This window comes from Rhamphochromis sp. 'chilingali', assembly GCF_963969265.1.
Source record: "Rhamphochromis sp. 'chilingali' genome assembly, chromosome: 12".
In the NCBI taxonomy this organism is placed as follows: Eukaryota; Metazoa; Chordata; class Actinopteri; order Cichliformes; family Cichlidae; genus Rhamphochromis; species Rhamphochromis sp. 'chilingali'.
This window is the reverse complement of record NC_137939.1, coordinates 7,758,864-7,784,468: the sequence shown is the minus strand read 5'-3', so window position 1 is coordinate 7,784,468 and position 25,605 is coordinate 7,758,864. Positions and strand designations below refer to the sequence as shown.

At 39.4% G+C, this 25,605-nt stretch overlaps 3 protein-coding genes across 5 annotated transcripts; all 3 read right to left on the bottom strand.

Moving 5' to 3' along the window:
- eif2s2 (eukaryotic translation initiation factor 2, subunit 2 beta) lies at positions 1-4,806 on the bottom strand. Of its 2 annotated transcripts, none has more exons than XM_080900021.1 (9): positions 4,652-4,806; positions 3,408-3,591; positions 3,214-3,314; positions 2,961-3,090; positions 2,761-2,861; positions 1,607-1,755; positions 1,435-1,491; positions 1,235-1,320; positions 1-1,124 (listed from the first exon to the last, which is right to left on the bottom strand). In XM_080900021.1, exons 1-9 carry the CDS (start codon positions 4,664-4,666, stop codon positions 949-951), a joined length of 999 nt encoding a protein of 332 aa, XP_080756147.1. In that variant the 5' UTR covers positions 4,667-4,806; the 3' UTR covers positions 1-948. The 2 variants fall into 2 exon arrangements, with proteins under 2 accessions (XP_080756147.1, XP_080756148.1); XM_080900022.1 differs by having other exon boundaries at positions 2,761-2,858.
- A 1,772-nt stretch (positions 4,807-6,578) lies between these two features.
- Positions 6,579-12,234, bottom strand: LOC308407111 (charged multivesicular body protein 4c-like). Its single transcript, XM_080898561.1, has 5 exons — positions 11,904-12,234; positions 10,222-10,399; positions 9,687-9,801; positions 8,559-8,685; positions 6,579-7,932 (listed from the first exon to the last, which is right to left on the bottom strand). Exons 1-5 carry the CDS (start codon positions 12,085-12,087, stop codon positions 7,868-7,870), a joined length of 669 nt encoding a protein of 222 aa, XP_080754687.1. The 5' UTR covers positions 12,088-12,234; the 3' UTR covers positions 6,579-7,867.
- A 478-nt stretch (positions 12,235-12,712) lies between these two features.
- On the bottom strand, positions 12,713-23,452 carry LOC308407707 (vesicle-associated membrane protein-associated protein B-like). Of its 2 annotated transcripts, none has more exons than XM_080899533.1 (6): positions 23,130-23,452; positions 21,696-21,848; positions 17,796-17,899; positions 17,314-17,394; positions 16,382-16,561; positions 12,713-14,764 (listed from the first exon to the last, which is right to left on the bottom strand). In XM_080899533.1, the coding sequence occupies exons 1-6, from the start codon at positions 23,185-23,187 to the stop codon at positions 14,597-14,599; spliced, it is 744 nt and encodes a 247-aa protein (XP_080755659.1). In that variant the 5' UTR covers positions 23,188-23,452; the 3' UTR covers positions 12,713-14,596. The 2 variants fall into 2 exon arrangements, with proteins under 2 accessions (XP_080755659.1, XP_080755660.1); XM_080899534.1 differs by having other exon boundaries at positions 16,382-16,513.
- Between the last annotated feature and the right edge of the window lie 2,153 nt (positions 23,453-25,605).

Below are 25,605 nucleotides of genomic sequence, written 5' to 3'. Positions count from 1 at the left end.
AAAAAGAGAAAAATCGAATCTTTATTTTCAAATTGACTTCATCAAACCTCAAGTGGCTGACAAAATGTTCTAATCAAATAGGTACACAAACTGCTCATCAGTGCCACAAAAGCACTCACAAACATACTGTATAATAATTTCTACTCATCTCATAAACAGCCTCCTTTATTATAGTACTCTTAATGTTGCTCTCCCCTTCATTAGCCCCCAAGTCTTCTAGTTTTGTGTCTCCTGCTACAAAATGATCAAAAGCAGGTCCTGTGTTAGGAGCCTCACACACTAGTTTCAGTGACATGTTCCTGTATGTACTCCAGCCCGGTGACTGATTTGTCTCTATAAGCTTGAGTAGAAAATCCTGGACTGACAGTTTTTTGTATATATCATTTAGGACCAGACCAGAAACAAGAACACACCCTTTAGTTGAGTTCAAGAAAAAAAGAAAAAAACCCAGAAGTGACCAAGTCAACAATTCGTTGGTTCTGTTACTGTAGATGAACTTAGCTTATCTACAATTTGGCTAATCTGAAGAAATATTAACGTCTGGCGCATGTAAAGTGGAAAAATAAACAAAAACTAAACTTCAAGCTGTGTTAAATCAAGGGTTTTTTGGAGGAATCAAGAATCACAGCAAATAGGAAACAGGAAAAAAAAAAAAACCCTAAGAGCTGGAGGGTCCATCAACCAAACAAATCAAATGCATCCAGCAGTGTATGTGTCAAACATCTGTTGCTTATCAGGTGCCTGAACCCTATCTTTCATCTTTAGACACTCTCACTCCCTGTCAGGTCAGGCCATGACACAACCAAAATGACAGCCAAACCCTCCCGCAGTTCAATTCAGAGAGTCCTTTTAGCAGATCAAGCGGGCGCCCGACCCCAGCTTCGGCCCTTCTGATGGGGAAAGATTGGACCGTGAGAAGAGGTGGGGGAAGCCCAGTTTTAATGGCCTTTAGTTAGCTTTGGCGCGGAGCTGCGCCCTCTTGCCCGTCACAGCCTGGAAACCGGTCTTGATACTGGCGACGGAGCAGCGGGAGTGGCACGTCTCACACTGCAGGAAATAGAGACGAGTGTCCTTCTGCAGGATGGTCTCCGGTGAGCGGCAGGTGTGACACGTCACATATTCCTCTGCAGGGGTGAGAACAGTCCACTCAACATTACTGTTCACAAGCAGGGGCTGTTTAATTTTACCCCCATCAATGTAACTTCACTGTAAAGAACACGTCGTTCCTACTTACTGATATATCTTCTCAACACATTTTCTATCTGTTTCTGTTGAAATCTGCCTTTGATCACAAGCTGGTTATTTCCGTCAATGGAGCCACTGTTGACAGAGAAAAACGCTAATTAAACTTTTACTTAAAGTGAACACACAAAAACAAAACGTGCCACAAACTTAGCTTGAGAACTGACATCACTTAAAATACAAAAAGCGTACCTCGTTCCCAGCTCAGCCAATAGAAAAGCGAGGAGATGTTTAGGCTGACGATGCAACCTGTGATTAATCGCATGAAAAAAGAAAAAAAAGAAATCAGTTTGTGGATTACACATACTACAAGTGTCACTGAAATGCGTCTGTCAGTAAATATAAAAAGCTACACGAGGCTCACAGTTTGCAGATGTCTGTGAAATTGACAAAGGAGGTTTTCTTGGTTCCCACTCGGACCACCTGGGGAGGCTTCATCACAAACTTCCTCTTCTCCCCAGCCACCATGTCGGGGTTCTTCTCCCTCATGATGTTGAAGACTCTGTTCAGGAGCTGGAATAGAGACGATACTGTGACTTTGTTTTGTTTTTGTCTATGTTCATAAAGTTTTCAACACAGAATATAAAAGGACAGAAATTGAGAGCCCTGTGGGATCAGCTGAGGATAAAAATAAATAAAAAAGGAAAGCAGTGTGTAAATCTGTGCTTTTTATAAACACTGTTCTCAGACCGGTAAATCCAACTTTGTAATTTTACAAACCGTTTCACTCATTTCCTCATAGAACAATAAGTGGGGGATTTTAACAACTCTATTCAAAAAGTACATTTAATGCCGTTAAATATTCAGTGCAAAACTTCAACATAAATGTAGATCAAAGCACCAAATTAGTGGACACTAACTTGGTGCTTTGTCCTACATTATCAGGCCATATTTCACTTTGTTGCAATCCTGACTAAGGAATTTTCATTTTCTGACGTGAACCTTTGAAAGTAAACAAATACCAAAATGAACACATTCATAAAGAATGTGGTCCAGTGTTTCACTATCTGTTTGACAAAATAAACAGGAAATATTAAATGTTGAACTGCTGTCTTAGAAAATCATTGCAATCAAAAAAATAATTTATCATTTTGAAGTGTTTCTTTTGCCTCTTAGGAAGGTTGGCAGGGATAGGTATCCGTCTCAGGTAATGTTTCATCAGATTTTTTAACCCTGCTAGTCTCAGGTAATGTTTCATCAGACTTTCCTTTTGGACACAGGCTCTATTCAGGCAGAAACGGTTTGCAAAGTAATTCCAGTTTAACAAATCTGTGGGGACGGAGCTCACAAAACCAAATGGTCTGAGGTCTTAATATCAGGACATTTATTAATGAGAGAGAGAGAAATACAACAATCTATTATGTCTATGTGTACACAGCCTCACACAGTACAAAACAACCGAAAACAGTCTAATATTTATCCCACTTTACAGGAAATAACTTCACAAACAACTGTGATAACTCTTTTTCTGCCTTTCCTGAATTGTTTCTAACTTTCTCATTTCACGTATCATCCTACCTCGTCGTAGGTGTAGTCTCTTTCCGAACCAGCCCAGGCCGGTCCTGTGGAAGAGCTGAAGGAGATCCCATCACCATTCTTGCCATCATCATCATCCACTGCTGGGAGAAGAAAAAGAAAAATGACATTATGGGTCAAACATTATGATCCATGTCCCTTTTTTCGGTCCCTAGTTTCAAAACCATGTGATTTCATCGTACCGTCGTCTTTATCACCGGAGTCGTTTTCATCAAAATCTACTTTCTTTGGCTTCTTCTTTTTGTTAGGGAGCATCAGATCCAGGTTGTCCTCCTCCATAGCTTCCGTCTGCTCGCCTTCAATTTTCAGCTCCTGGTTTGGACAAGCGAGAAGTGAAACTCAGCACATGAAAGTTATTGGTAAGCCAATCAAAATCAGTAGAAGCAAAAAGTTAAAAGTAATGCAAAATCAGCAAATGTTTAATCAATGGCTGACCTTCAATCCCTCCTCCATATCATTTTCAAACACTTTCTTGGGTTTCTTCTTCTTTTTCTTCTGGTTGAAGAAGTTTAGGTCGTTCAAGTCATCCGACGGCTCTGGAAAAAAAGAAAAAAAAAAAAACCCTCCTCGAGCTCATAACTCTACACAACATAGTTGCGAACTGATACCGCACCTTAAATAGATCTAACCTTTCTTCCTGCCTTCATCTTCATCTAGATCCACCTCCTTGTCATCTCCAGCCTCTGGTTCTGCCTCCTTTGTCTCCACCTCCTTAGCTTCTTCTCCCCCCGTCCCTTCTCCTCCGTCCTCCTCCAGCATGAAGGGCTTCTTCTTCTTCTTTTTCTTCTTAGTCATGTTGGGATCGAAAATCATCTGAAAAAAAGAGTGAAGGAAAAAAATCAAATTAAAATAAATATTGAAATGCTGTCCAGCTTCATTTAGTACAGACACTTTATGGCTGCTTTAAATATACATAACATTGACTAATCCAGCATAAGTACAATTACCAGTGAGAATTACAAGATATATATATTTATGAAAGTCATGTTTCATCAGATTTTTCTTTTGAGTGGCAGTGGGAGTTTGTTTGAACATTTTACGCTTGTGAAATTTAGTTTTCAGTTATGAAAACTGGACTGTGGAAAGACGCTATTTTTTCCATTTTAGGCCAAAAAAAAGTAACATGAAGTCATATCAAGGATTGAACAAAGAAAACAACTTAACAGATAACAAAATGTTGCATATCATCTTTACAGACAGAGGCTGGACTCTTGAGTTGATCCAGTGTACACTGAGTGTGTCAGTACACTATTAAGAAACCCTACCTACTGCTGTAGGTTTCTTAATAAGGCTTGAGGTAAAGTAACCCTCCAGAATTTTTAACTAACATATTGCACAGACTGCCCCCATTCAGTTAGAAAAATAATAATAAAAATGTCGTACTATTAACATTAAGCAGCGGTAATTCTGGTATTTTGGTTTTATTTTACAGCCAGAGGAGCTGTCCTTAAGGACAAACCGAGGTACAGATAGCTTTTGGTCTCCAGCAGAAAACGTTAACAGTTAGCTCCGCAGCTCTGGTAACGGGAAGCTAAGGCTACATAGCTAGCTTCCACTCTTCTCTGAGAGTCCGGCGGAAGCTTCGACAGCTCGAATTGATGAGCCACGCTCAGAATATATAACGTATATGCTCCGATAAATAGCTGTATATCAATATACTTGATGACTTTCTTGATATTCCGGCTGGCTCGGGCCGTGCTAGCCCGACTGCAGCAGCCATGTGAGCGCTACTGCGGACAGAAAGGGAGGGAGCAGGAGAGTCGAGGCCCAAAGTCATCCCCAGCACCGATATGCGCCTGAAACTCAACGAATTCCGTCCAGCAGTTCTTCACACCTACACGGATTAAACAGCATCTGACTCGGAGTGCCTTACCTCGTCTCCTGACATGTTTGCGTGCTGAACAATGAAATAAAAATGCCTCTTCTTTCTTCTTCGATCAGTCCCACACCGCTTCGCCCAAAATTTCTTGCATCAGCGTATGACTACAGTGCGCAAGCGTGAAGTCGCCAAATCCCGACGTGCTCGTGGTGACACCCCTTTCTGCGCTTGCGCATTGACAGTTTTTAAGGAACGTTCAAGATCGTGACTCAGAAATAATAAACTGGTGCTAAATATGCACGTTGTCGTTTTTATATAGTTCATTTTTTACAATTATAATAGTAAAAACTTTCATTTGTCAACAACAAACTAGTCATTATAACATTACGATAGAAAATAATATTTAAGTAAAAAAAGGACAGAACATCAGCGAGAATAGTACCAGAAAAAAGGAAAGAAAATCAACTTAAATACAATTAAATAATACAGTAAAAATAAACTTGCAAAACAAATTAAAGAATTGTAAACAGCATTTCCTACATTATCAGGCCATATTTCACTTTGTTGCAATCCTGACTAAGGAATTTTCATTTTCTGACGTGAACCTTTGAAAGTAAACTAATACCAAAATGAACACATTCATAAAGAATGTGGTCCAGTGTTTCACTATGGGAACGGGAAATATTAAATGTTAAATTGCCGTCTTAGAAAATCATTGCAATCAAAAAAAACAATTTATCATTTTGAAGTGTGTTTCTTTTGCCTCTTAGGAAGGTTGGCAGGAGGTATCTGTTTATAACCCTGCCAGTCACAGGTAATCTTTCATCAGATTTTCCTTTTGAGTGGCAGTGGGAGTTTGAACATTTCCTCTTGTCAAATTTAGACAACTGATATAAAGCATAGGTAAACTTGGCTATAACACCTGCTATCAACACTGTATAGTCGATTCTTTCTTTACAACCTGGAGCATATCTTGTATTATGTATTTCCCCTTCTGATCTCATAATGATTGTCATAAAGTCACAATGACTGTATACAGCCACTGATTATTATGTAAATATTTGCCGCTATGTAGCTAATGTGCTTTATCCAGAATAATAGTTGTACTTTAAGGGAAAATCATTGAGATCTGATAAACAGGCACCATTTTTCAAAACTACAAAAGATCAGTGAAACGGCAAATTGATTTTCCCTTTAGTTAAACTTTGTTGAATGAATATAAAAGCTGCAAATTTTAAGATTTAGTGCCTTTGGAACAGACCAGTTACTTCTCTCGTCTTTGTCTTTAAATCTCCTTTAAAAAGATTTTGTTAATATTTGTTTTTTGGTGTTATTGTGATGCAGAAAGAAAAGAAAAAAGCTCCAGCTACACAACCCGGAACAAGATGCTGATGTGGTGGAGGACTATAAGTACCTGGGAGTCCACATGAACAGCTGAAGAGAAGATCAGCACAGATCTCAGTTTCCAAAGGAAGCTGAGATGCTGCAATATGCGATGCGACATCATGGAGATTTTCATCACGTAGCTGTGACGAGCACAGTGGACTTTACTTTGTTCTGCTGGGGGAGCTGGCGACACCAAAAGAATGAGCAAACTGATCAGGAAGGCTGGCTCAGTGACTGGCCATCCTCTCCTATACTTACCGAACGGCCGCTCCCTCAAGAGACAGATACAGGAAATATTTCATGCCACCACAAGATATCTGAATGGTAGTAAGGCATCTGCCAGAAAATAATAAATTATTATTGTTCATTTTGTCTGTTAAAAAAGATTCTGTCTTCATTGTTTTATTTATGGAGTGATTTTAGAAATACTCTGTAACAAAGCTTTAGTTACCAATTTAATATTAAACTAAAAGGGTACTTGCTGAGGTTTTTCTTCACTCACACTTTGTTTCTTTCTCTGGTGATCTGCTTAACTTAGTCATTTGACCAAAAACCAAAACAAAACGCATGAACAGACAATGCTTCCACCACAATGAAAGAATTGAAAACCATTTAATGATTCGCAAATAATATTCTCATCTGGATAAATAAAACATAGAAATGCAAACATGCTTATCCATTTGTCCTCGTGTTACGTTTTCTATGTAAAAAATGTACATCATGTTGCTGAAAAACTAAAGGAATTCAACTCTTTTAAACTCTGAAATGCATGTGTTGCAGATTGGCTATAATCTAATCTTTTATAAACCACCATCTCCCTCTGGATGCAGTTAATAAGGTGTGACAATAGTTTAATATTACTAGTTTCTTTTTTTTTCCTTTTTCTTTTTAACATACATTTTGAAATGAAAACCTTTATGAGTGGGACACAGACAGAGGAGGATGAAAGTGGTAGGTTAAACATCTCTCTTACTAGCCCTGCGGTGTGACCTGTGTCGTGATTTCCCCACCGTTGCATGCTTCACGCAGCATCAACCAAAGCGCTCAATGGCAGCAGTAATGCAGTGTACTTAAAAAAACAAAACAAACAAAAAAACCAAAACACACACAGTCAGCTGGGATATTTACACCAAAGAACGAGAACCACTGATGGGGTTGGGAGGGTAAGGGGAGAGGCAAAGAAGGAGCGAGCGGCAGTAGGTCGAAGAACCCAACCTGAAATGAAAGAAGAGGTTTGGATTCTGGCAAACACACACAGCTCAAAGCTTCTTCAGCCAGCACACACTCAGCTGCACCTCCATTTCCAGAGCAGTTAACAAGACGAGGAAGCAACGGGTTATTTTGTCAAGGAAAACAAAAAAACAAACAAACAAAAACACAAAAAAAAAAAAAATTGCCACAAATAGGTAAACGGGAGAGTGAGAAATCGATTTTTTAAGCATTAATCATCCTTGAAAATCCCCCCCAAAATCATCCAGCGATGTTAACAATGACAACAGCTTGGTGAATAACTCCATCTACTGCACCATCCAGCTTATAACACCACCCTGCAACATGAAATCTGTGGCCACCAGCATGGCACACGACAAGGACCACAAAGTGCTGCATTAAAGTTGAGGGTAAAAATATTAGGTGACTTTGTCCAGTATAGCAGACCCTCACGGACTCATTTGTACTGAGCACCTTGGGGGTCTCTAAAGGGGAAAAGGAAAAGAAAGACTACAGCATTGTTGCTTTTTTTTGTTTTGTAGTGTTACACATAAAGTAGACAGTCCACTCTTCTCAGACACACAGAAACACTCAGACACAACATCCCATCAGTCCATTCGTTTCCCTCTTGTTCCTTTCCTCTCCGATGCAGGTGTGATGTGGCGGATGCTGCATTTACATGGCTTCCATCGCCCAGCGCTGCAGGTCCTCCATGTCGTCCTCGTCCTCCTCTTTCCTGGCTGTGGGAGGGAGGACAGAAATAAAAGATGTGATCTGAGGATCCTATCGAGATCTCATCAAATCCTCATTCAGCATTAATCACTTCTAGGCAGTACTATTGTAATTCATTATTACCCAATACTGCTGCAAGAACACTGACGGGGACTAGAAAGAGACAACACATTTCTCCCATACTGGCTTATCTCCACTGGCTTCCTGATAAATCCAGGATTGAATTTAAAATCTTCTCTTCATGTTCAAGGTCTTGTATAATAATTCCATTCGAGCACTTTGCTCTGAGACACTATCTCTACTTTTAATATTAGGCTTAAAACTTTCTTTTTGATAATGCATACAGTTAGGGCTGGATAAGCCAACTATGAAACCTTTGGGGCAAGTGCCTGCTCATAAGGGATCATCTGATTGAGGGTTTTTTTCTTTATTATAGCAGCACCTTTAGCTGACGATAAAGATAAAGATCCTATGAAATAAAGCTCCTTGAGGAAACTGCTGTTGTGATTCGGTGCTATATAACTAAAAATAAAACTATAGCAGTCACATCACTGAAAGTTAGTAATTAACAGTTTGTACATCCTGCGAACAGCGTAAAAATGCAATGCAAATGGTTACACCCCAGAGTTCTTACCAGGTCTGGAAGGTAATGAAGTCGAAGGCACATTGGGGAGAGGGGCGGTCTCTGGTCCACCGATCTCGAGCAGATTTTTGTCCAGCTCTTCCTGTTCCAGCTCGTCCAGCTCGGCAAGCAGCTCATCCTGAGAAGCAAAGAAATTCACCCCAAGGATGAAGACCAGCAACAACGTATTCATACCAGCAAAAGCAAAAAGATAATAACTAATAATTAGACTCGGCTATACTGGGTTAACCCAACATCATTATCAGTGCAACATTCATATGCCAAACACAGGATAATAGCAACTGTCTAAGAGATAAGTAATGATATTTCTGAGTCAGGCGTATGAAAACATGCTTATGTCATGTACAGTAAAATCCCATCATCATTAAGAAGGAAGCCTTAGATAAGCAAAGATGCAAAAGACAGAATGATTTCATTCTGATGGACTGCTGCCCCAGTCCTGTGCTCCAATCAAGCTCCAGATGATTACAGAAGCTGTCTTAAAAAAATTGTTAATTTCATGTATCTCAGGCTTCTTGTTCGGCTCCACACACAGGTGCTTGCTTGTTTCTGGCTTAGTAACTTGTTTTGTTTCCATCTGGGACACTTGCCTCACCCTGACGACTGTGGCAGGTTTAGTAGAAACTGCACCATGCATAGACTACTCTGTGTACAAACAACAGATCTCGAGGTGGTACCAAAGGTTGAGGTTTTTTTTCTTTTAAATGAGGGTGTAGTCGTTTTTTGTCTCCTGTGCTGTTTTGTGAAAAAAGACATTAAAAAAATGTTTAAAAAGAATCTATTAAAACCTTTTAGGTGCAACTCCACCTTCTCCATCCTGGTTAAAGCACACTTTAACGTGCCTACAAGCCAGGGTCATAACAGTGTGTATCTGCAGTTATCAATACGTTGCTGTGGATGCAAGTACAGATTAACCCTCCTGCACCATTTCATTTTTTTTGATTTAAGCTTAGAATTGAGTCTTTTTTCTTTAATCATCACTACCCGTTTTATTTGGGTACGCTCTCAATTTATGTATTTTTGGTAATAAAATCTGTGAATAAAATGAGGCACTTGCACACTTAGAATCAGATATACCACACAAATGTAAACATAAAACAGCTGAAGAGCTTCACCTACCTCATCAAACTCCTCACCAAAGCCCACAGGTTTAGAGATGGCGTCAGAGATTTCTTGGGCCAGTTCCTGCTGCTCTGTAATGTCCTGCATCAGTTCATCCACTTTGTCAATGTCCCTGAAATAAGAAGGAAAGACTGTGAGCAAAAGAGAATTCACTCATATAGGTTTTATAAAAGAGGCTATTTAATCTAAATATGACGATTAGATGTCTGAGTAGTTCTACGGCAAAAACTAAGGAGGATGTCAGGCATCTAATATACATGGCAGTGAAACCCACATACACTTTTTTATGGTTACATTTTACAGATACTGACTGAAATAAATGCATAAAAGAAAGGATTACTGCATCTTGGTGAAATTATATGCATTTCATTATCAGCAAAACCTCCTTGTAATATTTCTGATCATTTCAGAACTGACTGAATCTTCTTTACGCTTGCTTTAGTCTCAGTAACAAAAAGGAAGTTGCAAAAATAATCTGTGCAGAGAGGTTTCGTCCCAGTCCAATCGATCACGCCTTGGTGCTCGCTCTTACATGTTTTCATGAGCAGACTTCATGGCCTTGGCAGCGAAGCCCATGTTTTTGAGCACTTCAGTGTTGGTGTTGGCGTTCTCCAGAGCCTCCCGCTGGAATTCAATGGTGGACAGCGTCCCATCGATCTGCTCGAGCTGCTTCTCGTACCGCTTCTTTCTTTTCAAGGCCTGAAGTGCCGCTGAGGATCCAAAGACAGGGAGTGGGGTGGGGAGAGTCAGAATGAACAAATTGGCCTTGAAACACCATTTAGTGACAATGGAGAGAAACAGTGAATAATGGTACTTTAACACAGCAAATATTTGTGATACTACCCAATCAGGCTGTCATTCCTGTTAGTCAGCACTACTCTGTGAACCTAGATAATTCACTGCTAATTATTCGACCACATTAGTGACACTTTTAGCAATACGAAAGACAGTCAAATATAGCCGGCGTGAAGACTAATGGAAAACCTGGAGAGTAATTAATCAGATAAAGAGGTCAGATGACAACAACCCCTGAAACCTGATAGGCTATACTGATCTTGTCAGAGAAGGTTGTGCTACGCTGAGTCATTCTGTGAACTTTGTGGATCAGAAGAAGGAAGTGATTAGCTAATGTACCATACACTGCAGTATTCTGACTAAAAATTGGCACTAAGTCTTTTTTTTTTTTTTTTTTACTTAATACATCTGATGGCTCCATTAACTGTTCATCCATTTTTCTTCTTCCACTTATTCAATTTAGGTGTTGCGAGGAGGGGACTGCGGGCTGGCTGGAACTTATCCCAGCTACCTTAGAATGAGAAGCAGGGGTACACCCTGGACAGGTTGCCAGTCTATTACCGAGCTAACACAGACAACCATAAATCATCAATTGACCTAATATCATGCATGTCTTTGGACTGTGGGAAGCGATGGAGAACCCGGAGAGAACATGGAAACTCCACACTGGCTGGATTTGAACCTGCGATCTTCTCGTTGGGAGGCGACACCGCTAACCATCCTGATCTAAATTAAATTTACTCTGATCCCTAGAAATGTGCTCGATGTCAACAAGAACAATACACATGTACAAATCTATATGGTTGGCTCCACGTTGTGGTAGAACATGGTCAACTTGTATTACAGTTAACTTATAATGAGCCCCAAGCTGTGATCGGCTCACGTAATCATCTGTAAGGAGACTGTGGGACCTGCTGGAGGTCCACAGGTTTCTATACGGACATCTGATCAAGATGCAAACACGCCCACCTCTCTGACACTTATAACACGTGCTCAACCCTTGTCCTGGCTAACTGGGTCGATATCTTTATTGCCGCTATATTTGCAACATCATACCTAACAGTCTATATACACACACCACACCTTCAACCAGGTCTCCTGATTTTTAAACAACCACCTATGAGTCAAAAGAAAACTCGAATATCAGCAAAGGCCAAGGCTAGCGTCCCCGCGGGGCCATAAGTTAACGGTGATCACATAATGAAGTCAGTCACACAGCTAGACAGCCGCCCATCCAGACTGGCAGCCATGGCCGTGGTAAAGACGCTGGATGAGGCTGCCAGCAGTTACGACACCTCGGGAAAGTTAGCCAACTCAGCTAACGGGCTAGCTAACGGTTAGCTTGAGGTTGCTGACAACAAAAATCTAACAAGCAAGAGAAGAAACTACGGGGGAAAAAAACCCCTCGCGGCGTCTCACCTCTTTTGTTCTTTGTGCCGTTTTTCTTTGCGGTCTGCAGCTCCTGTTCGATCTTCTTCTCTAAAAATTCCTGTTTCTTGGTTAGCATCTCCTCCGTCTCCCGGAGTTTTTGGATCGCCTCCTGTGGACTCGGTCCCTTTCCCGATTTTCCTCCTCCTCCAAATATCTTGCCAAACACCGACATGTCTGGGATATTACACAGCGCTTACTATAAAGACAAAACACAAATGCGAGATATCTTATAAAATAAAGCTACGTCTCTGCTAAGCTACTCGGACACTTCGCCTTAACCTGGACCCTGGAAGGGTTGTTGATGTTTTTCCACTTCCTGGATTAGGCCCACTGACGTCATTCTGCCCGGCGAATGAGGGGCGTTGCCTGTTGGTTCTCTGTCGCCATCTGCCTGACAACTGCTTTTAATCCTCTTTAATTCTTCAATCACTCTTCTTTAACAAGGAATATATTAATAATAATAACAATAGTTTTTCCTCTTTCGAGTTTAGCAGCTGTTGTGCTTTCGTACTTAATGAAACGTCCCAAAATAACAAGGCAGTATTTTTGCAGCTGTATAGATTTTTTGTCCTGCTATTCAAGTATCAAAGTATTAGCAGTTACAGGGATATGCACACCATGCTTCCCAGATTGCATTCTTAACTGAAAGGGAAAAAAACAGAAACCTTTCACAGAGCCAGACAGTTGGGGGGGGGGTTATGTATTTTAATTCATTATGATGCTACATCATCCATGGTGGCTGTTTATTTTCTTCCTTTAGTACAGTATGTTAATAACTTTGCCAGTTATCCTTTGAGTCTTTTTTAATTTTTATTTACATACAAAAAGAGTATCCAATTACTGTGTGATTACATTGTTGTGACTGTATCTGCAGGTGTGGTCTGAAGCGCTGATGCCTTTGTTGTTTTTAAATCCTTTAATGTAGTGTGTATTCACAGGTCAGTCCTCTCACAGCTGCCCACATCCAGACATATCTGACCCCCTCCCCTCCCCATGCAAATAAGCAGATATTCATTGTTGTTGTTTTTTAACTTTTGAGGAAATGAATCAGCCGAGACGGTCATGTGATGGCCAAGATAATACAGCTGTGTTATCTCACAACCACCAGAACTCAACAGGACAAACGGAAAAGGTGACAGCAAAGGAAACAAAAAAAAAAAAATACACACACACACAAACTGATAACCAGACTCAAGATGGTCCCTTTTGGAAAAGACAGTATTTTTTTGTTTGTTGGTTTTGCTAACATGGATTTTTTAACACTCAAAAAAATAAAATAATCATAATAAATTCAGGTCATTCCATGCAGACTACAGAGTGCACAAGTGAGAATAGCGCATTTGAATATTTTAAACAACAGAAGCAAAGTGTCTACACGACAACACAAGAGAGGAAGAAGAGAAACAAACAAAAAAGGCAAACAACTGCTGTAATACACCAGAGGGCGCAAAATCAATGCACCATGGGCAAAATTCAATAGAGTGGTCAGAACTTGTGTTACATACTCTGATGTGCATGGATAAGTAAGAGTCTGTTTTGCATGACCTGTCCAGAGCTTTGTAGCCAGACATTAGCCTTTTTATTTATTTTTTTCCTGTTCAGCGTAACTCTGTGTGCAAACCTGAGGAAGTAATTAACAAACAAACAAAACAAAAAAACAAAACAAAAACCAAGCATGAAGATGTAAATTACAGCTTTGTTTCTGAAACAAACAAACCGAAAAAAAAAAAAAAAAAAAAAAAAAGAAGCCAAAAAATAAAATATAAATCACCATACAGAACACTTTCTCTGAAGTCATAATTGTGAATTTACTGAGTCATGATTTTAATGAATTTCTACAGATTCCTTGGTCTGGATTACACCAAATCATCCAATTCAATCATTCAATTAGATTTTCAACAAACACCCCCATTTTTGCTGAATACAAGAAATCCGTTTGGATTATTTATTTATTTATTTTTAAACCAGCCCTCTTCACAGCCTGTGAGCCTCACCGTCTGTGGTCTCCTCGCATAAAAACAGTCACACAGTCCGACACATCATTGCTCCTGCAGGAGGCAAAATAAACACACACACACACACACACACACACACACAGACATGCTTTTTCTTTTCTTTTTAAAACCCCAAACTCTTTAGAGGACAATACATGAAGCTTGAGTCTAGAAAGGGGGGGGGGGGGGGGAAACAGTCTTTCACTGATCAACTGTGTTCACCTCTCCTTGCAGATTAATAAGTGGAAGAGATTATCAGAAGAGGGTTAGAGCTTTTAAACGGACAACGTGTGTGAGCAACTTATGAAAACTTGCGAATCAATGAAAGACTAGACATTCAGCCAGCGTGAAGCCACTTAAACACACGACTAACTGTTACCTGTGCAAGTTAGGGAAGATCATTTAAGGAAGAGAGATGGACGGAAAGAACAGATCAAAGAAAAAAAAAGAAAGAAAAAAAAAGGACCTGTGACAAAAATGCTCGCACTCATGGTTTAACTTGGGATAGCCTTCTTTCGTTTTCTTTTTACACCAAACCATCATGATATTGCCTTAAATGTTTAAAAGAAGGAAAGAAACAGATCAACATAAACCCAGAAGACATCCCCGTCGCCGTTGCTGACACGCGTCCTCCCAAGCACGCGGTCTATCCGTCCGTCTGTCACTGTGCTCTGTCCGTCTGTGTCCCTACAGGGCCAGCTTGCCAATGATGACTCCAATCACAAAGAAGAGCACGCAGAACGCCAGCACGCGGGTGCTTAGGCCTTCGTCCCTCACGGCTGTGGTGGCCATGGTGGAGGAGGAGTGAGCGGGGGCCAACGGTGTCACCTTTCTCTTCCGCAGACCGTCATCCTCCTGTGATAAAGACAAGGAGTCAGAAATACAAATACGCGCTTATAAGTTAACTTTTAATTTGTTAGAATTTGTCACTCCGCTTCTCAATGATAGCTTATCAAAAATCTGATATTTATTTTTATATGTCATTACTGGATTTTTAAACAATGTTTACACCAGGATCATTTTCCATCATTTAACAAAGAGCCAGCATAGTGAACAGTTTTGCTTTTCTGTTGCAAGCAGCTATAACACTGCTGCCTTCAAGTGCTGTCAGAATTTTTTTAATTATTATCAAACTACAGAAAACAAAACAAACAAACAAATGAAGAAAAAAAAAAAAATCACGGATAACAACAATACAGATATCAAAAGGACAAGGAAGCTTGCGGGAAATTTTATGCCTGAATATAAAGCTTTACATACAAAACATACAATTTTCACAAATGCGCAATGTGTCCCCCTCTCCATGCATGGCATTTGTCCATAACATAGCCAAACTTGTCCCATACTTTTGCAAGCGTGTCTGGAGTCACTGCAGCCACTGCTGTTGCTATGATACACCCAGTATGATGATTGTATATCATATATGACTGTATGTTTGTTCCCACACTCCTCCTAGACGACTGATTTAATTTTCCTGAAACTACCTATGGTTTGTAGTATGTTGAGTGATTAAAACTACAACATCAAATAAAAATTACTTTTTCTTTTTCAGTGCATTTATATTTGGAAACTTCGTGACCAAGGCCGGTTCATAAATGTATGTTGTTTTTACGCATCTAAATAAAACATAATGTTTAGGTTTATATCCATGTTACAAGGACACTTTAATGGTCACCAGAGGGTCTAAGTTCTAAGAACTGGCAAGACTTTACTTGCCATCTGGTGTGTCTATACGATTGGACAGCATTATTTGAGAGAGAGGGAAATCTTCCTGGATATTTGCATCGCTGGGAATGGCAGGTGTGGTTGTTCATTCCTTTAAGGTAAAGTACTGACTTGCCTCCGGAGTAATTCCATTTTAATTTCTGTTTCCAATTAAAATCCCCTATTATTTATATTAAAGAGAGGGTTAAAGTGTAACTTCTAGCAAAACTTTGCTACAGTGATCGTGTAGAAGTGTAGTTTTAAACATTTCTCAAAATCACCTTTACTCGCAATTTTGTAGTAATTAACTTATTCAGGTTTATGATTTATAAGCTGGTAAACATTTACACATAACAGAAAAGACATTCATAAGAATCAGCGTAACGAGCTGACAATGATATGAGCCATACCACATACAGGATGGGGTCACTGCTGTCTAGGGACAATTCTCTGGACTCGAGCAATGACAAAAATACTTTGAGAAAACTCAGGCAGTCATTGAGTCATTTCATTCTCTGCTTCACGTTAATGTAGTGCAGCACTAGTTGCACTAGTCAAAATATATTTCCTGGAATAAAACATTTTATTTCAGTGTTTTGTTTTGTTTTTTATTTCAGACTTGGTCTTGTTCCTCCTATATTTAAGAGTAAACTCCACAGCAATGCTTCTTCTGTTAGCACAAGAGAAGACGAGCTAGAGCAGAAAATACAAGTCTGACTGGAATATGAGACAGACACACAGGCTCTTATTTGTTTTAGCGCGTCTCACCCTGATCTGTTTGTTTTCTTCCCGTAGCCTCTGCACTTCCATCTGCAGTCGCTTGCACTCCTCCATGATCTTCTTCACTTCTCCATCATCCAGCGAAGCACTGGCTGACTTGGGCAGGACAGAGTGCTCAGTCTTAACAGAGGCAGAGGAAGACACAGTTTTGATGATTTCACTCTCATGCTGTGGAGAGAGAGTGAAGATGGGGAGTGGTCGGTGGGATGAGAGTGGAAGAAAAAAAAAGGAACGAGGGGACATGCAAAGACAAAGCATGGAGATTAAAGTGGAAACAAATCACAAAACAAAATAAATCACGAGATGGGTGATACAGTGATGTGTAGCTGATGAATACAAGACAAAAAATAAATAAATAAATAAATGCTGACAGAAGGAAAAAAACTAAAAACTACTACTCCACTGAAACAGAAATTAAATGGTTTAGTCTGATTTTATTCTTTGAAGGGGACCTATTGTGCTTGTTTTCAGCTCCATACTGTTATTCATTGTTGCTGCTAGAGCTCGACATGATTTACAAATTGAAATATTTCTTATTCATCTTATACTTGGCCTTGGCACAGTCAAACAGTTGATCCAGTCTGAAACGAGCCCTTTTAGTTCCTCACCTTTTAACGCTGCACTCTGTTTTAGCTAACCTTCTTTTGATTGGCTGCCTCCTCTCAAACAGAAGGTTTGGGCAGCTTGGTGGGGTTCCCGTGCTTTCAGCCAGATTACTGCTTACAACTTTTCTGTCACAACAGGTCCCACTAAATACTCAGTCAGCATATAATCTGTTACTACAGACAGCTATTATTATGTACTTAAATCAATGAAGTACACAGTGGAACAACCGTTTGTGGAGCTCATTTGGGGTGTGAAAAATGTGATTGAATGTTTAAAGTGATGTGGCAAATGTTGAAGTGAAGAGAAACACTTACAGTTTTGTCATTTTCTAGAGGCATCTCAAATGCACATCTCAACTTTGAATCCATCAGCTCTTCAGGCTTTGCCTCCTTCCACTGTTGACAAGAAAATGAAAAAGGGAACCTTTAGATTTTTCTTTTCTTTTGTATCACAACTTCATTTTTCACTAATATCCATACTTCAAAGTAAATTCTCAACAGAAATGACCAACTTTACATTTTCAGGCTTAGGGAGCTGCATAAAAATGTATACATTTGTCAAACAGTTTTAAAAAAAGCTTTTGCGGAATGAGACAAATACATTGAGTGAGCTACACTATTCAAGTGTTCAGCTGAAGATAGACTTTTGGAAGACACAGATGCCACTAACGCAACTAAACAAAACAAAACTCAGGGCCGAGAGGCAATGTAAGAAATTTAAACCCTTCAGATTCTCCAGTAATAAAGCACCCCCCCGAAAAAAAAAAAAAAGGAAAATAGTATGCTCAGGTACTCACAACTCCTTCCATGTCAGTCATGTCATATGGAGCCAGCATGGACTGCACCATGAATTTGTGTTTACTCTTTTCATTGGGGTCATAGTCAAAAGGCTGTAGCATAACTGTGGGCAAAAACAAAGACAGAATGAAGAAACCAGGATTTGCCTGTCTCATAAACCAATAGAACACAGAACACATTACATGTTGTAAATGGAAAAAAATGTACAATGTCAAGAAAAATATTAGCCATTTTGAATTTGAAGAAAATCGCTGAATTTGAAGAATTTGTAGCAACATGTCTCAAAAAAAGTTGGGACAGAGCCATGTTTACTGTGGTTTACCATTCCCTCTTTCTTTAACAACAGCCCATAAAAACCAGAGGAAATGGGACCAGTTGCTGGACTTTCAGGGGAGTAATAGTGTCCCATTCTTGTCTGTTATAAGCTTCTTGCTGTTTTTGGCTGGTAAAAGGTCTGGACTGCAGACAGGCTAGTTCAGCACTTGGACTCTTTTACTAGAAAGTTATGCTGTTATGATAGCTGCAGTATGCTGTGTTTTATTGTCTCGCTGAAATATTCAAGGCCTTCCTTGAAAAAGACGACCTCTAGATGAATATGTTGCTCTAAAGCTTGTATGTACCTTTCAGGACTTATTGTGTCTTTCAAGTAGTACAAGCTAGAGCAGGGTGATAAGACCAAAAATATTTATCACGATATACTAGGGCTGCTCGATTATGGCAAAAATGATCATCACGATTATTTTCACTGAAATTGAGATCTCGATTATTTGACGATATTTATTTAACCCTTTAAGACCTACCATAGAACCAAGTCCGCCAGAGCTTATATTATTATTATTTTTTTTTTTTATTTTTTATTTTTTTTTTTTAACATGCTGTAGTGCCATTTGTGGGAGCATTTCAAGTTGCTATACATCAATACAACTGTTATAGCCCATATTTTAATAATATGTATGCATTAAGTCCATAGTAACTACATTAATTGCAAAAAAGTGCAATAAACTACAAAAAAATTGAAAATCGTTTTTGTTTGTTTTTTAACATATATTTCTACTTGGGGAAATTTAAGAGGTTTATCCCTCAAAAAGTTAAATACAAAAAAGTTGCAAAAAATAGTTTACAACAACAGGAAATTTATTTTGAGTGTCTTCATAGTTTTATTTTGGAGATACAGCAATTTTTATATATTGCAGGAAAAACAAAAAACAATCCTATGATGCAAATTTGCAAAGAAAACAGCATGTGCATCAAAATAAACTATTTCCAGCAGTGCAATTCGAGTTATAAGCATCCCAGAAACTATTCAGAAAAGTATAGAGTCAAACATGACTTATAAAAACACCAGTATAGGCTTTTAAGGCCTACAAGTAAAAAACTACATTTTCCGCGAAAATGATGTCACTTCCGGTTTCGGACAGGAAATGGCGGATATGCGATAGTTCGCGTTGACGTCTTTTTCAATGTGGGAAGTGTTACGAACAGCTGATCGGATCGGCAAAGCCTGTTTCTGGAATATTATGTTTTTGTTCCTGCAAGTGCTTTTTATGCAATTTTTGCAAAGCTATATGTGGAAGGAAACTGTGACCTAGGACAAGCTGATGACATAAGATGTAAGTACAAGTCCTCCGGTTTCATATGCAAAACAAATTATTGCGTTAGCTTACGCGGTTCTACAGGGATTTAAAGGGTTAACAATAACAATGTATTGAATAATGACTTTAAAAAATAATATAAAATAGTGTGCAAATACTGATAACAGTGCAAATGTTTGCAATATAAAAAAAAATAAATGAAAAATGTAAACATCTATGTTTAGTGAACTTTGCAGTGTTGCTCTGTGGTGCAGATATGACACCGTAGCAAAGTTTACACACTATGTCTACTTGATCCACGTCTGACTCCGCAAATCCATAATGTTTCCACACCACTGAAGGTTTTTTTACCTCTTTTCAACCAACAGCAGTCACTCTCCTCTCCAAATAAATGCTGCTTAGCTTTCCGAGCTTTCCTCGGGTCCTCTTAATTGTTGTGATGCGTGTTCGAAATGCAGAGAGGTGCGCTCGATTTGCCACACCGAGCAGCGCGAGAGTAAAGCACGAGGGAGGGGCTAATAATCGGCTCAGTCATTTTTAATGATCGTTGAAAGCCCAGATCGTAATCGTGATTAAAATTCGATTCATTGAGCAGCCCTACGATATACATTTGAAAATTTGCGATAATGATATAACTGACGATATAATTGACACTAGACAAAATACTTTACAACTCCACAACTTAATAATGCAAAAAAAAAAAAAAAAAATCCCATCAATGTATTTTCACTTAAAGCAGCTGTTTTTTTGCATTTAAGTTATATAAAAATTGCAAATTCTTTGCTGACAGTTTAACCAAAAGGCATTTCCAGGGGAAATTGGCCGACATATCCTCAGCATAACCATGCATAATATCCAGAAAACTTAAAAAGAGGTTATACACACACACACACAATACGGTAATATTATGTTGAAGCACAGTACGTATCACTCCGCGAGGCTCCTGCCTACGGTAGCCGTAATGCTCCGACAATCCATCAAGCAGTGCGGCTTCGTAGCTTAGCAAAGTCGTACTAAAACATTTGACAGATTTTCGAGCGCCGTGTAGCACACAAAATCATTTCGAGGTGAGTAAACACAACCCGAATTCATACATACGGCACACGGGATTATAAGGGGCACTCTCGATTTTCAGAAAAATCAAAGGATTGATTTTAAGTGTGCCGTATTTTCCAAAAAACACGGTAATAACGATGGCCCGCTAGCATGCTCTACCAAAAATAGTGCTTTGTTGTGTATCTGATGGACGAAAGTTAAACCAGTTCCACACCACTGAAGTTGCAGCATTTTTACAAACCAATTCTGGTTCATCCGTTTCATTCAATGACCCGCTTTCACCCTTCTCATTCTCTGTCGCCGCCGTGCTTTTTCCGCCATGTGCGTATGAAAACAAAGGCACTGCGCATGCGTGTTTTACCCATATTCTATCGGGAGATTTCATTTTCTTATCGTTGCCCAACATTATACCGGTATTACCGTGAACAGTATAATATGGCACAGCCCTAGTACAAGCTTCCAATTTTATAGGGACAAATACACCCCATATACCAGTAGAGCCTTATATAAGCACTTTTTGCTTTAGTTCAAAGGACGTGATGTCTTTAAAAAAAAAAAAAAAAAAAAAAAAAAAAAAAAGATTTATGTGTTGCTGCCATCAAATTCGAACTTAACTCATCTTATTCATGAGGTAGTAAAATGTCTCATGTCTAAACATTTGACAATTTTCCATCTTATGCTGTGGAAAAAATGTTTTCAAAAATTTTAACTTTGAGTAAATTATACCACCCTCCAAAAAAATAAGAAACAAAAATGAAAGAATAAAAAAAGAAAATGATGCAGGAGACAGAAACCACTTTAGTTGTCAGAAACAAGTCTTTTTTTTTTTTAATTTTAATTTAAATATAATAGTTATGTGCAGATTAGACAGATTATTGGGAAAGTCATAAGGAGGCATGTGTGTAAAATGTCTCCAAACATGATGTAATTATAAACTCAGGTAGTGACTGCAGTATCCATTACAGGTAGTGCAGGCGCGACCCTTTATTTGCGTGCTGCAACACAATACATGGTTGCTGCTAGTTCAGCACTACGGTTCCATATCTGACGCTGTTAAATGTAAGTATATTACACTTTATCTAGCACTTAAATTATGACAACTCAATATAGTTTTACTTCTATTAAGCCCAATAAGCTAACATTAATTACAGAGTTAGGCAAAAATGGATCAGTATAAGCCTTTGAACTTCTACATTAGGTTCACAGCTTTACCAACTTTTCTGGATGGCAAAAAGATGCAAAGATCCTTACCAAAAACATTTATGGAGGTTCCAGCGTCAATGATGCCACTGTTTGGGCGCACACAGTATCTGCGAGGTGCGGTCGTCTTGACTTTGAAACACACATTTCTGTCTGTGGGGTTGGTCAGCTTCAGGGTGGCGGTGACAACATCTGTAAATGGGCCTGAGGATGAGAAAGAAAGAAATGCAGTGACTTGAGTGTGCGTGCAAGCATGTGGGTGAATTTACACGTCTCGTAGTTTGGGTATAGATGCAGCATTTGTTTGTTACTTGGGCTCCTAAGAAGAAAGAAAACAGGGTGGGTGCACAAAGATTCTCCCAGGTAAAAGTGCAAATATACACAATGTAAAAATCCATTTCTGCAAACATCAATATCAGAGCAGATTTTTTTTTAGCGGTTTTACAGAGCCTGCCACAAACAGAGCAAATTAAACATTAAAACAGTGGTGAGATCAGCAAAGTGTGCACGTGTTTATAATTCATACCACGCCCTCAGCCAAACGTTGGATGCTGCAGAAAAATTACTAGATGGGTGTCTTAAGTGCTAATGTTTTCCTTTTGTCTCTGTAGCAATTAGGTCTCTCACACGTTTCTTGACAGCTTAAGCATGGTTTTGGAAACTGATGTTGATGCAAGTGTGCATCAGTAACAGAGTGGGTGTATGGATCTTCTCCAAAGCCCTGCAACAATCAATCAGTGAACAGCCCACTTCAAACTGATACCACCACCCTAGGCCCTCACTTGACCCATTTCTGCAGCAAAAATGACACACCAAGGTAATTATCCAAGAAAATAATCATTACCGCTGGCACTGCAGCTCAGTCCGTAATTTCATAATCATTGTGCTTGGATACAGAAAAGCTGTAAAGGAATTCGGGTTGCACAGTGGGAGAAAACGCCAAATCTCCTGCCGGCTAGCTTATAATATTGTGAAATAGCATGGTAATAAGGATAAGCAATGACACCCTGATCGTGGAAAATGCTAGAATAGGGAATTCTTTGCAGTCGGGCAGTAGAAACGACACCGAAGGGGAGGTTAACTGAACCATTAGATCAAATCGAGGTGTTTCCAATGCTGTCAGAGTATAAAAGAGAACGTATGACAAGCAAATGAGAGAATTAGAGAAACGGTGCGGCGGGCCTGCCCTGACGCTGCAATGACAGCTAGCAGTTTGCCTTGTTGCTAGTGAGATTAGCTGGATGCTACTCCAGCGAGCTAGTTAGCACCGTCGCACAGTGTCGTTTCACCTGTCACCGCACAACTGTCGTACACACAATGTAGACTACAGCTAACAGCTATATCCCTCACGTTTTACCACAGCATATACAACGAATGGCACATTCAACTACTCAGTAGTGCAGAAATCGAAATACTGGCTCTCATTTACAACGTCTCCTGTGTTAGCTACCTAAGCTCGGCCCTGCCCTCCGCTTCTTCGGTTACCTCTGAATTTCAGTTCGTGTTGTGGCTCCAGCAACAGGACTTGTTCTGGTCTGGCCATGTCCCAGGGCTTCTTCCTGTCGTGACGGCGAGGACAACAATATTTTTTTTTTATCGCAGTTGGCCCGCAGAGGTGAAGCAAGCTGGCTCCCGAAGAAACAACCCGGCCGCCCTCGGTTTTTCTACGGGAGGGTAAATAAAGAGGGGGGATTTATACACGCACAAACACACACCGCCACTCGAACTGACAGGCTGGCTGACTGACTGCCACCGACAGCTGCTGGAGGCTAAAAGGTGCTACTGCTAACTTTACTAGCAGCGGAGACGAGGAAGGAAAAGGCTACGTCACGCTGTGGGCGGGACTAGCAGGTGACGTGAGCTGGTTTTTGTTAGTGCTGTCAAAGAAAGTCCAACGTTTAACAGCTCAGGACTGAGATAAGACAGCACTATGAACACTTCAGCCACAATAAAGATTTTACATTAAGGCCTAAAGCACTGCTACACATTCCTTAAAATGTTATGTTTTAATCTTATATAGTTTTAATAGTGAAAAATACAAACCATACCAGTATATGGAAGAAATTTCAGATCCTTTTTGCCATAGACCTTTAAAGAGTCCTCTTCTGGTTGCTCCCAGTAGGGGCCACCACAGCAGATCATCTGTCTTCATCTCGCTGTCTCCCTTGAATTCTTTCTCATACCAGCCATCTGCATTTCCTCCTTCACTTCATCCATGAATCTTCTCTGTGGTCTTCCTCTTTTCCTCCTGCCTGGTAGCTCCATATTCAGCATCCTTTGCATTAATACATATTTATACCTTCTCTGCACATATCTAAACCATCTCAACTTGCCTCTCGTTAGTGTCATATCTTCAAACCATGCAGTATAACAAGTCTCACAGCCACCTATGAAAATAATGCCAACCAAATTCCTCCAATAGGTCTGCGTAACCCCTCACCATAGGTAGACTTTGAATTAGGTAACACCAATTAATTCAGCCAGATTTGACAACCCACAGGAAAAATATGGAGAGGCTGGTCTGTGTTTTTCTTGGCTTGGTTTTTTTCCCCCTCCACATTTGTGTCCTATGTTTTTCCAAATAAAGTTCTTGCTGAGGGCCCCAGTTAGACTTATTCCAGCTCCTATTTTATATCTGTATCTGAATGGACTTAATTTAGCTCAAATTCAGATCCATCAGATATGAGTTTTCCCTTGCTGTGATTTTCTACCACCTTATCACATCCATTCTCATTACATCATGCTCTGCAACACCTTTCTTGTAGAAAATAACCAGCATATGGTTTTGGATGCTGCTTTCACTCCATACTTGCTCCAACGGTGACTTTGGCATCAGCTTAAACTTTGCTTAGGTTGGTGAGACCAGCAGAAAAATATTAGTCCTTTATTTATCCAGGTTAAAAAAAAAAAAAAAAAAAAAAAAAAACTCATTGAGATTAAAAATCTAATTTCCAAGAGAGTCCTGAAAAAAAAAAAGGAAATAAAAAAGCAAACTCTGCTAATGTCAAAGCTTAAAATTAATAAAAAGAAATTTTCACTAAGTAAAATGTTGAGTTTTTGGATACGGAGAGCTGGAGAAAACTTTAAAAAAAAAAAAAAAAAAAAAAAAAAAAGAGTACAAACAACAAACATGTACTAGAAAAGTCTTGTGCATTGCTTCCATACACACCGCTTCAAAACACACCTGGTAAGTTCTGAAAATATAGAAGCAACATGTCAAGTTTAAGTTTAGGTGCTTAATGATTAAAAAAAATATATATATATAGTTTTTAAATTATCAGGGCACTCATTAGGAGGCTGCAATATTTCCTTTTTGACTGAGACCATGGAAACTGAGCTGAGTAGGCTTGGGAGTTACTTAATCCAGAATAAAACTAGGTAATTTTACCTTTAGATACTCACATCGGTGATACATGCAGGAAAATCATTTACACCAGGAGTGTCAAACATAAGGCCAGGGGACCAGAATCTGCTCAGCAAAGACTCCAACCTGGCCTGCTGGAAGTCTTTGAAAATTGTGCAGGAGGGCATAAATCCTGCACTTAAATGTATTCTCAGAAATTTTCTTTTTCCTACCGAAGACGACCTCCTCCACAGCCACACTCTAAGTAATAGATAAGTGCCAAAGTTAAGAGGTTGTCTGAATTTAATAAAAAAAAAAAAATCAATGTGTCCACAGTCAAATAATAAAAATGGAAAGTTAACTGAATTTTCTATTTCATAATTACAGGCCCATCTAGGCAATGAGCTACCAGAACTTTGTAATTTTACACATTTGAGTCCGAAGAGTCATGTTGACACATTTCTTTATCACGTATAAGATATCTCAAGCAGTAAATATGCATTTAAGTTATTTTTACGGGCTAAAAGATTCTCTCAAGTACAGCCCTTTTAAGATCAAAGTGGGCGCACAGTTGGCGACCCATTGTGCTTTTCTACTTGTGCTACATCCTTTCATATT

Excerpts from the sequence above, each read along its gene's own strand:
- eif2s2 (XM_080900021.1), bottom strand. Across the intron at positions 2,862-2,960 it reads CTCCGGTGATAAAGACGACG|CAGTGGATGATGATGATGGC; the intron begins GTACGATGAAAT and ends TTCTTCTCCCAG. Across the intron at positions 1,492-1,606 it reads TTCACAGACATCTGCAAACT|GTTGCATCGTCAGCCTAAAC; the intron begins GTGAGCCTCGTG and ends GATTAATCACAG.
- LOC308407111 (XM_080898561.1), bottom strand. The coding sequence starts at position 12,087 with ATGTCGGTGTTTGGCAAGATATTTGGAGGAGGAGGAAAATCGGGAAAG. Across the intron at positions 8,686-9,686 it reads TTGGTGAGGAGTTTGATGAG|GATGAGCTGCTTGCCGAGCT; the intron begins GTAGGTGAAGCT and ends TTTGCTTCTCAG. Across the intron at positions 7,933-8,558 it reads TTCATTACCTTCCAGACCTG|CCAGGAAAGAGGAGGACGAG; the intron begins GTAAGAACTCTG and ends TCCCTCCCACAG.
- LOC308407707 (XM_080899533.1), bottom strand. The coding sequence starts at position 23,187 with ATGGCCAGACCAGAACAAGTCCTGTTGCTGGAGCCACAACACGAACTG. Across the intron at positions 16,562-17,313 it reads CTCTAGAAAATGACAAAACT|CATGAGAGTGAAATCATCAA; the intron begins GTAAGTGTTTCT and ends CTCTCTCCACAG. Across the intron at positions 14,765-16,381 it reads AAGAAAACAAACAGATCAGG|GAGGATGACGGTCTGCGGAA; the intron begins GTGAGACGCGCT and ends TCTTTATCACAG.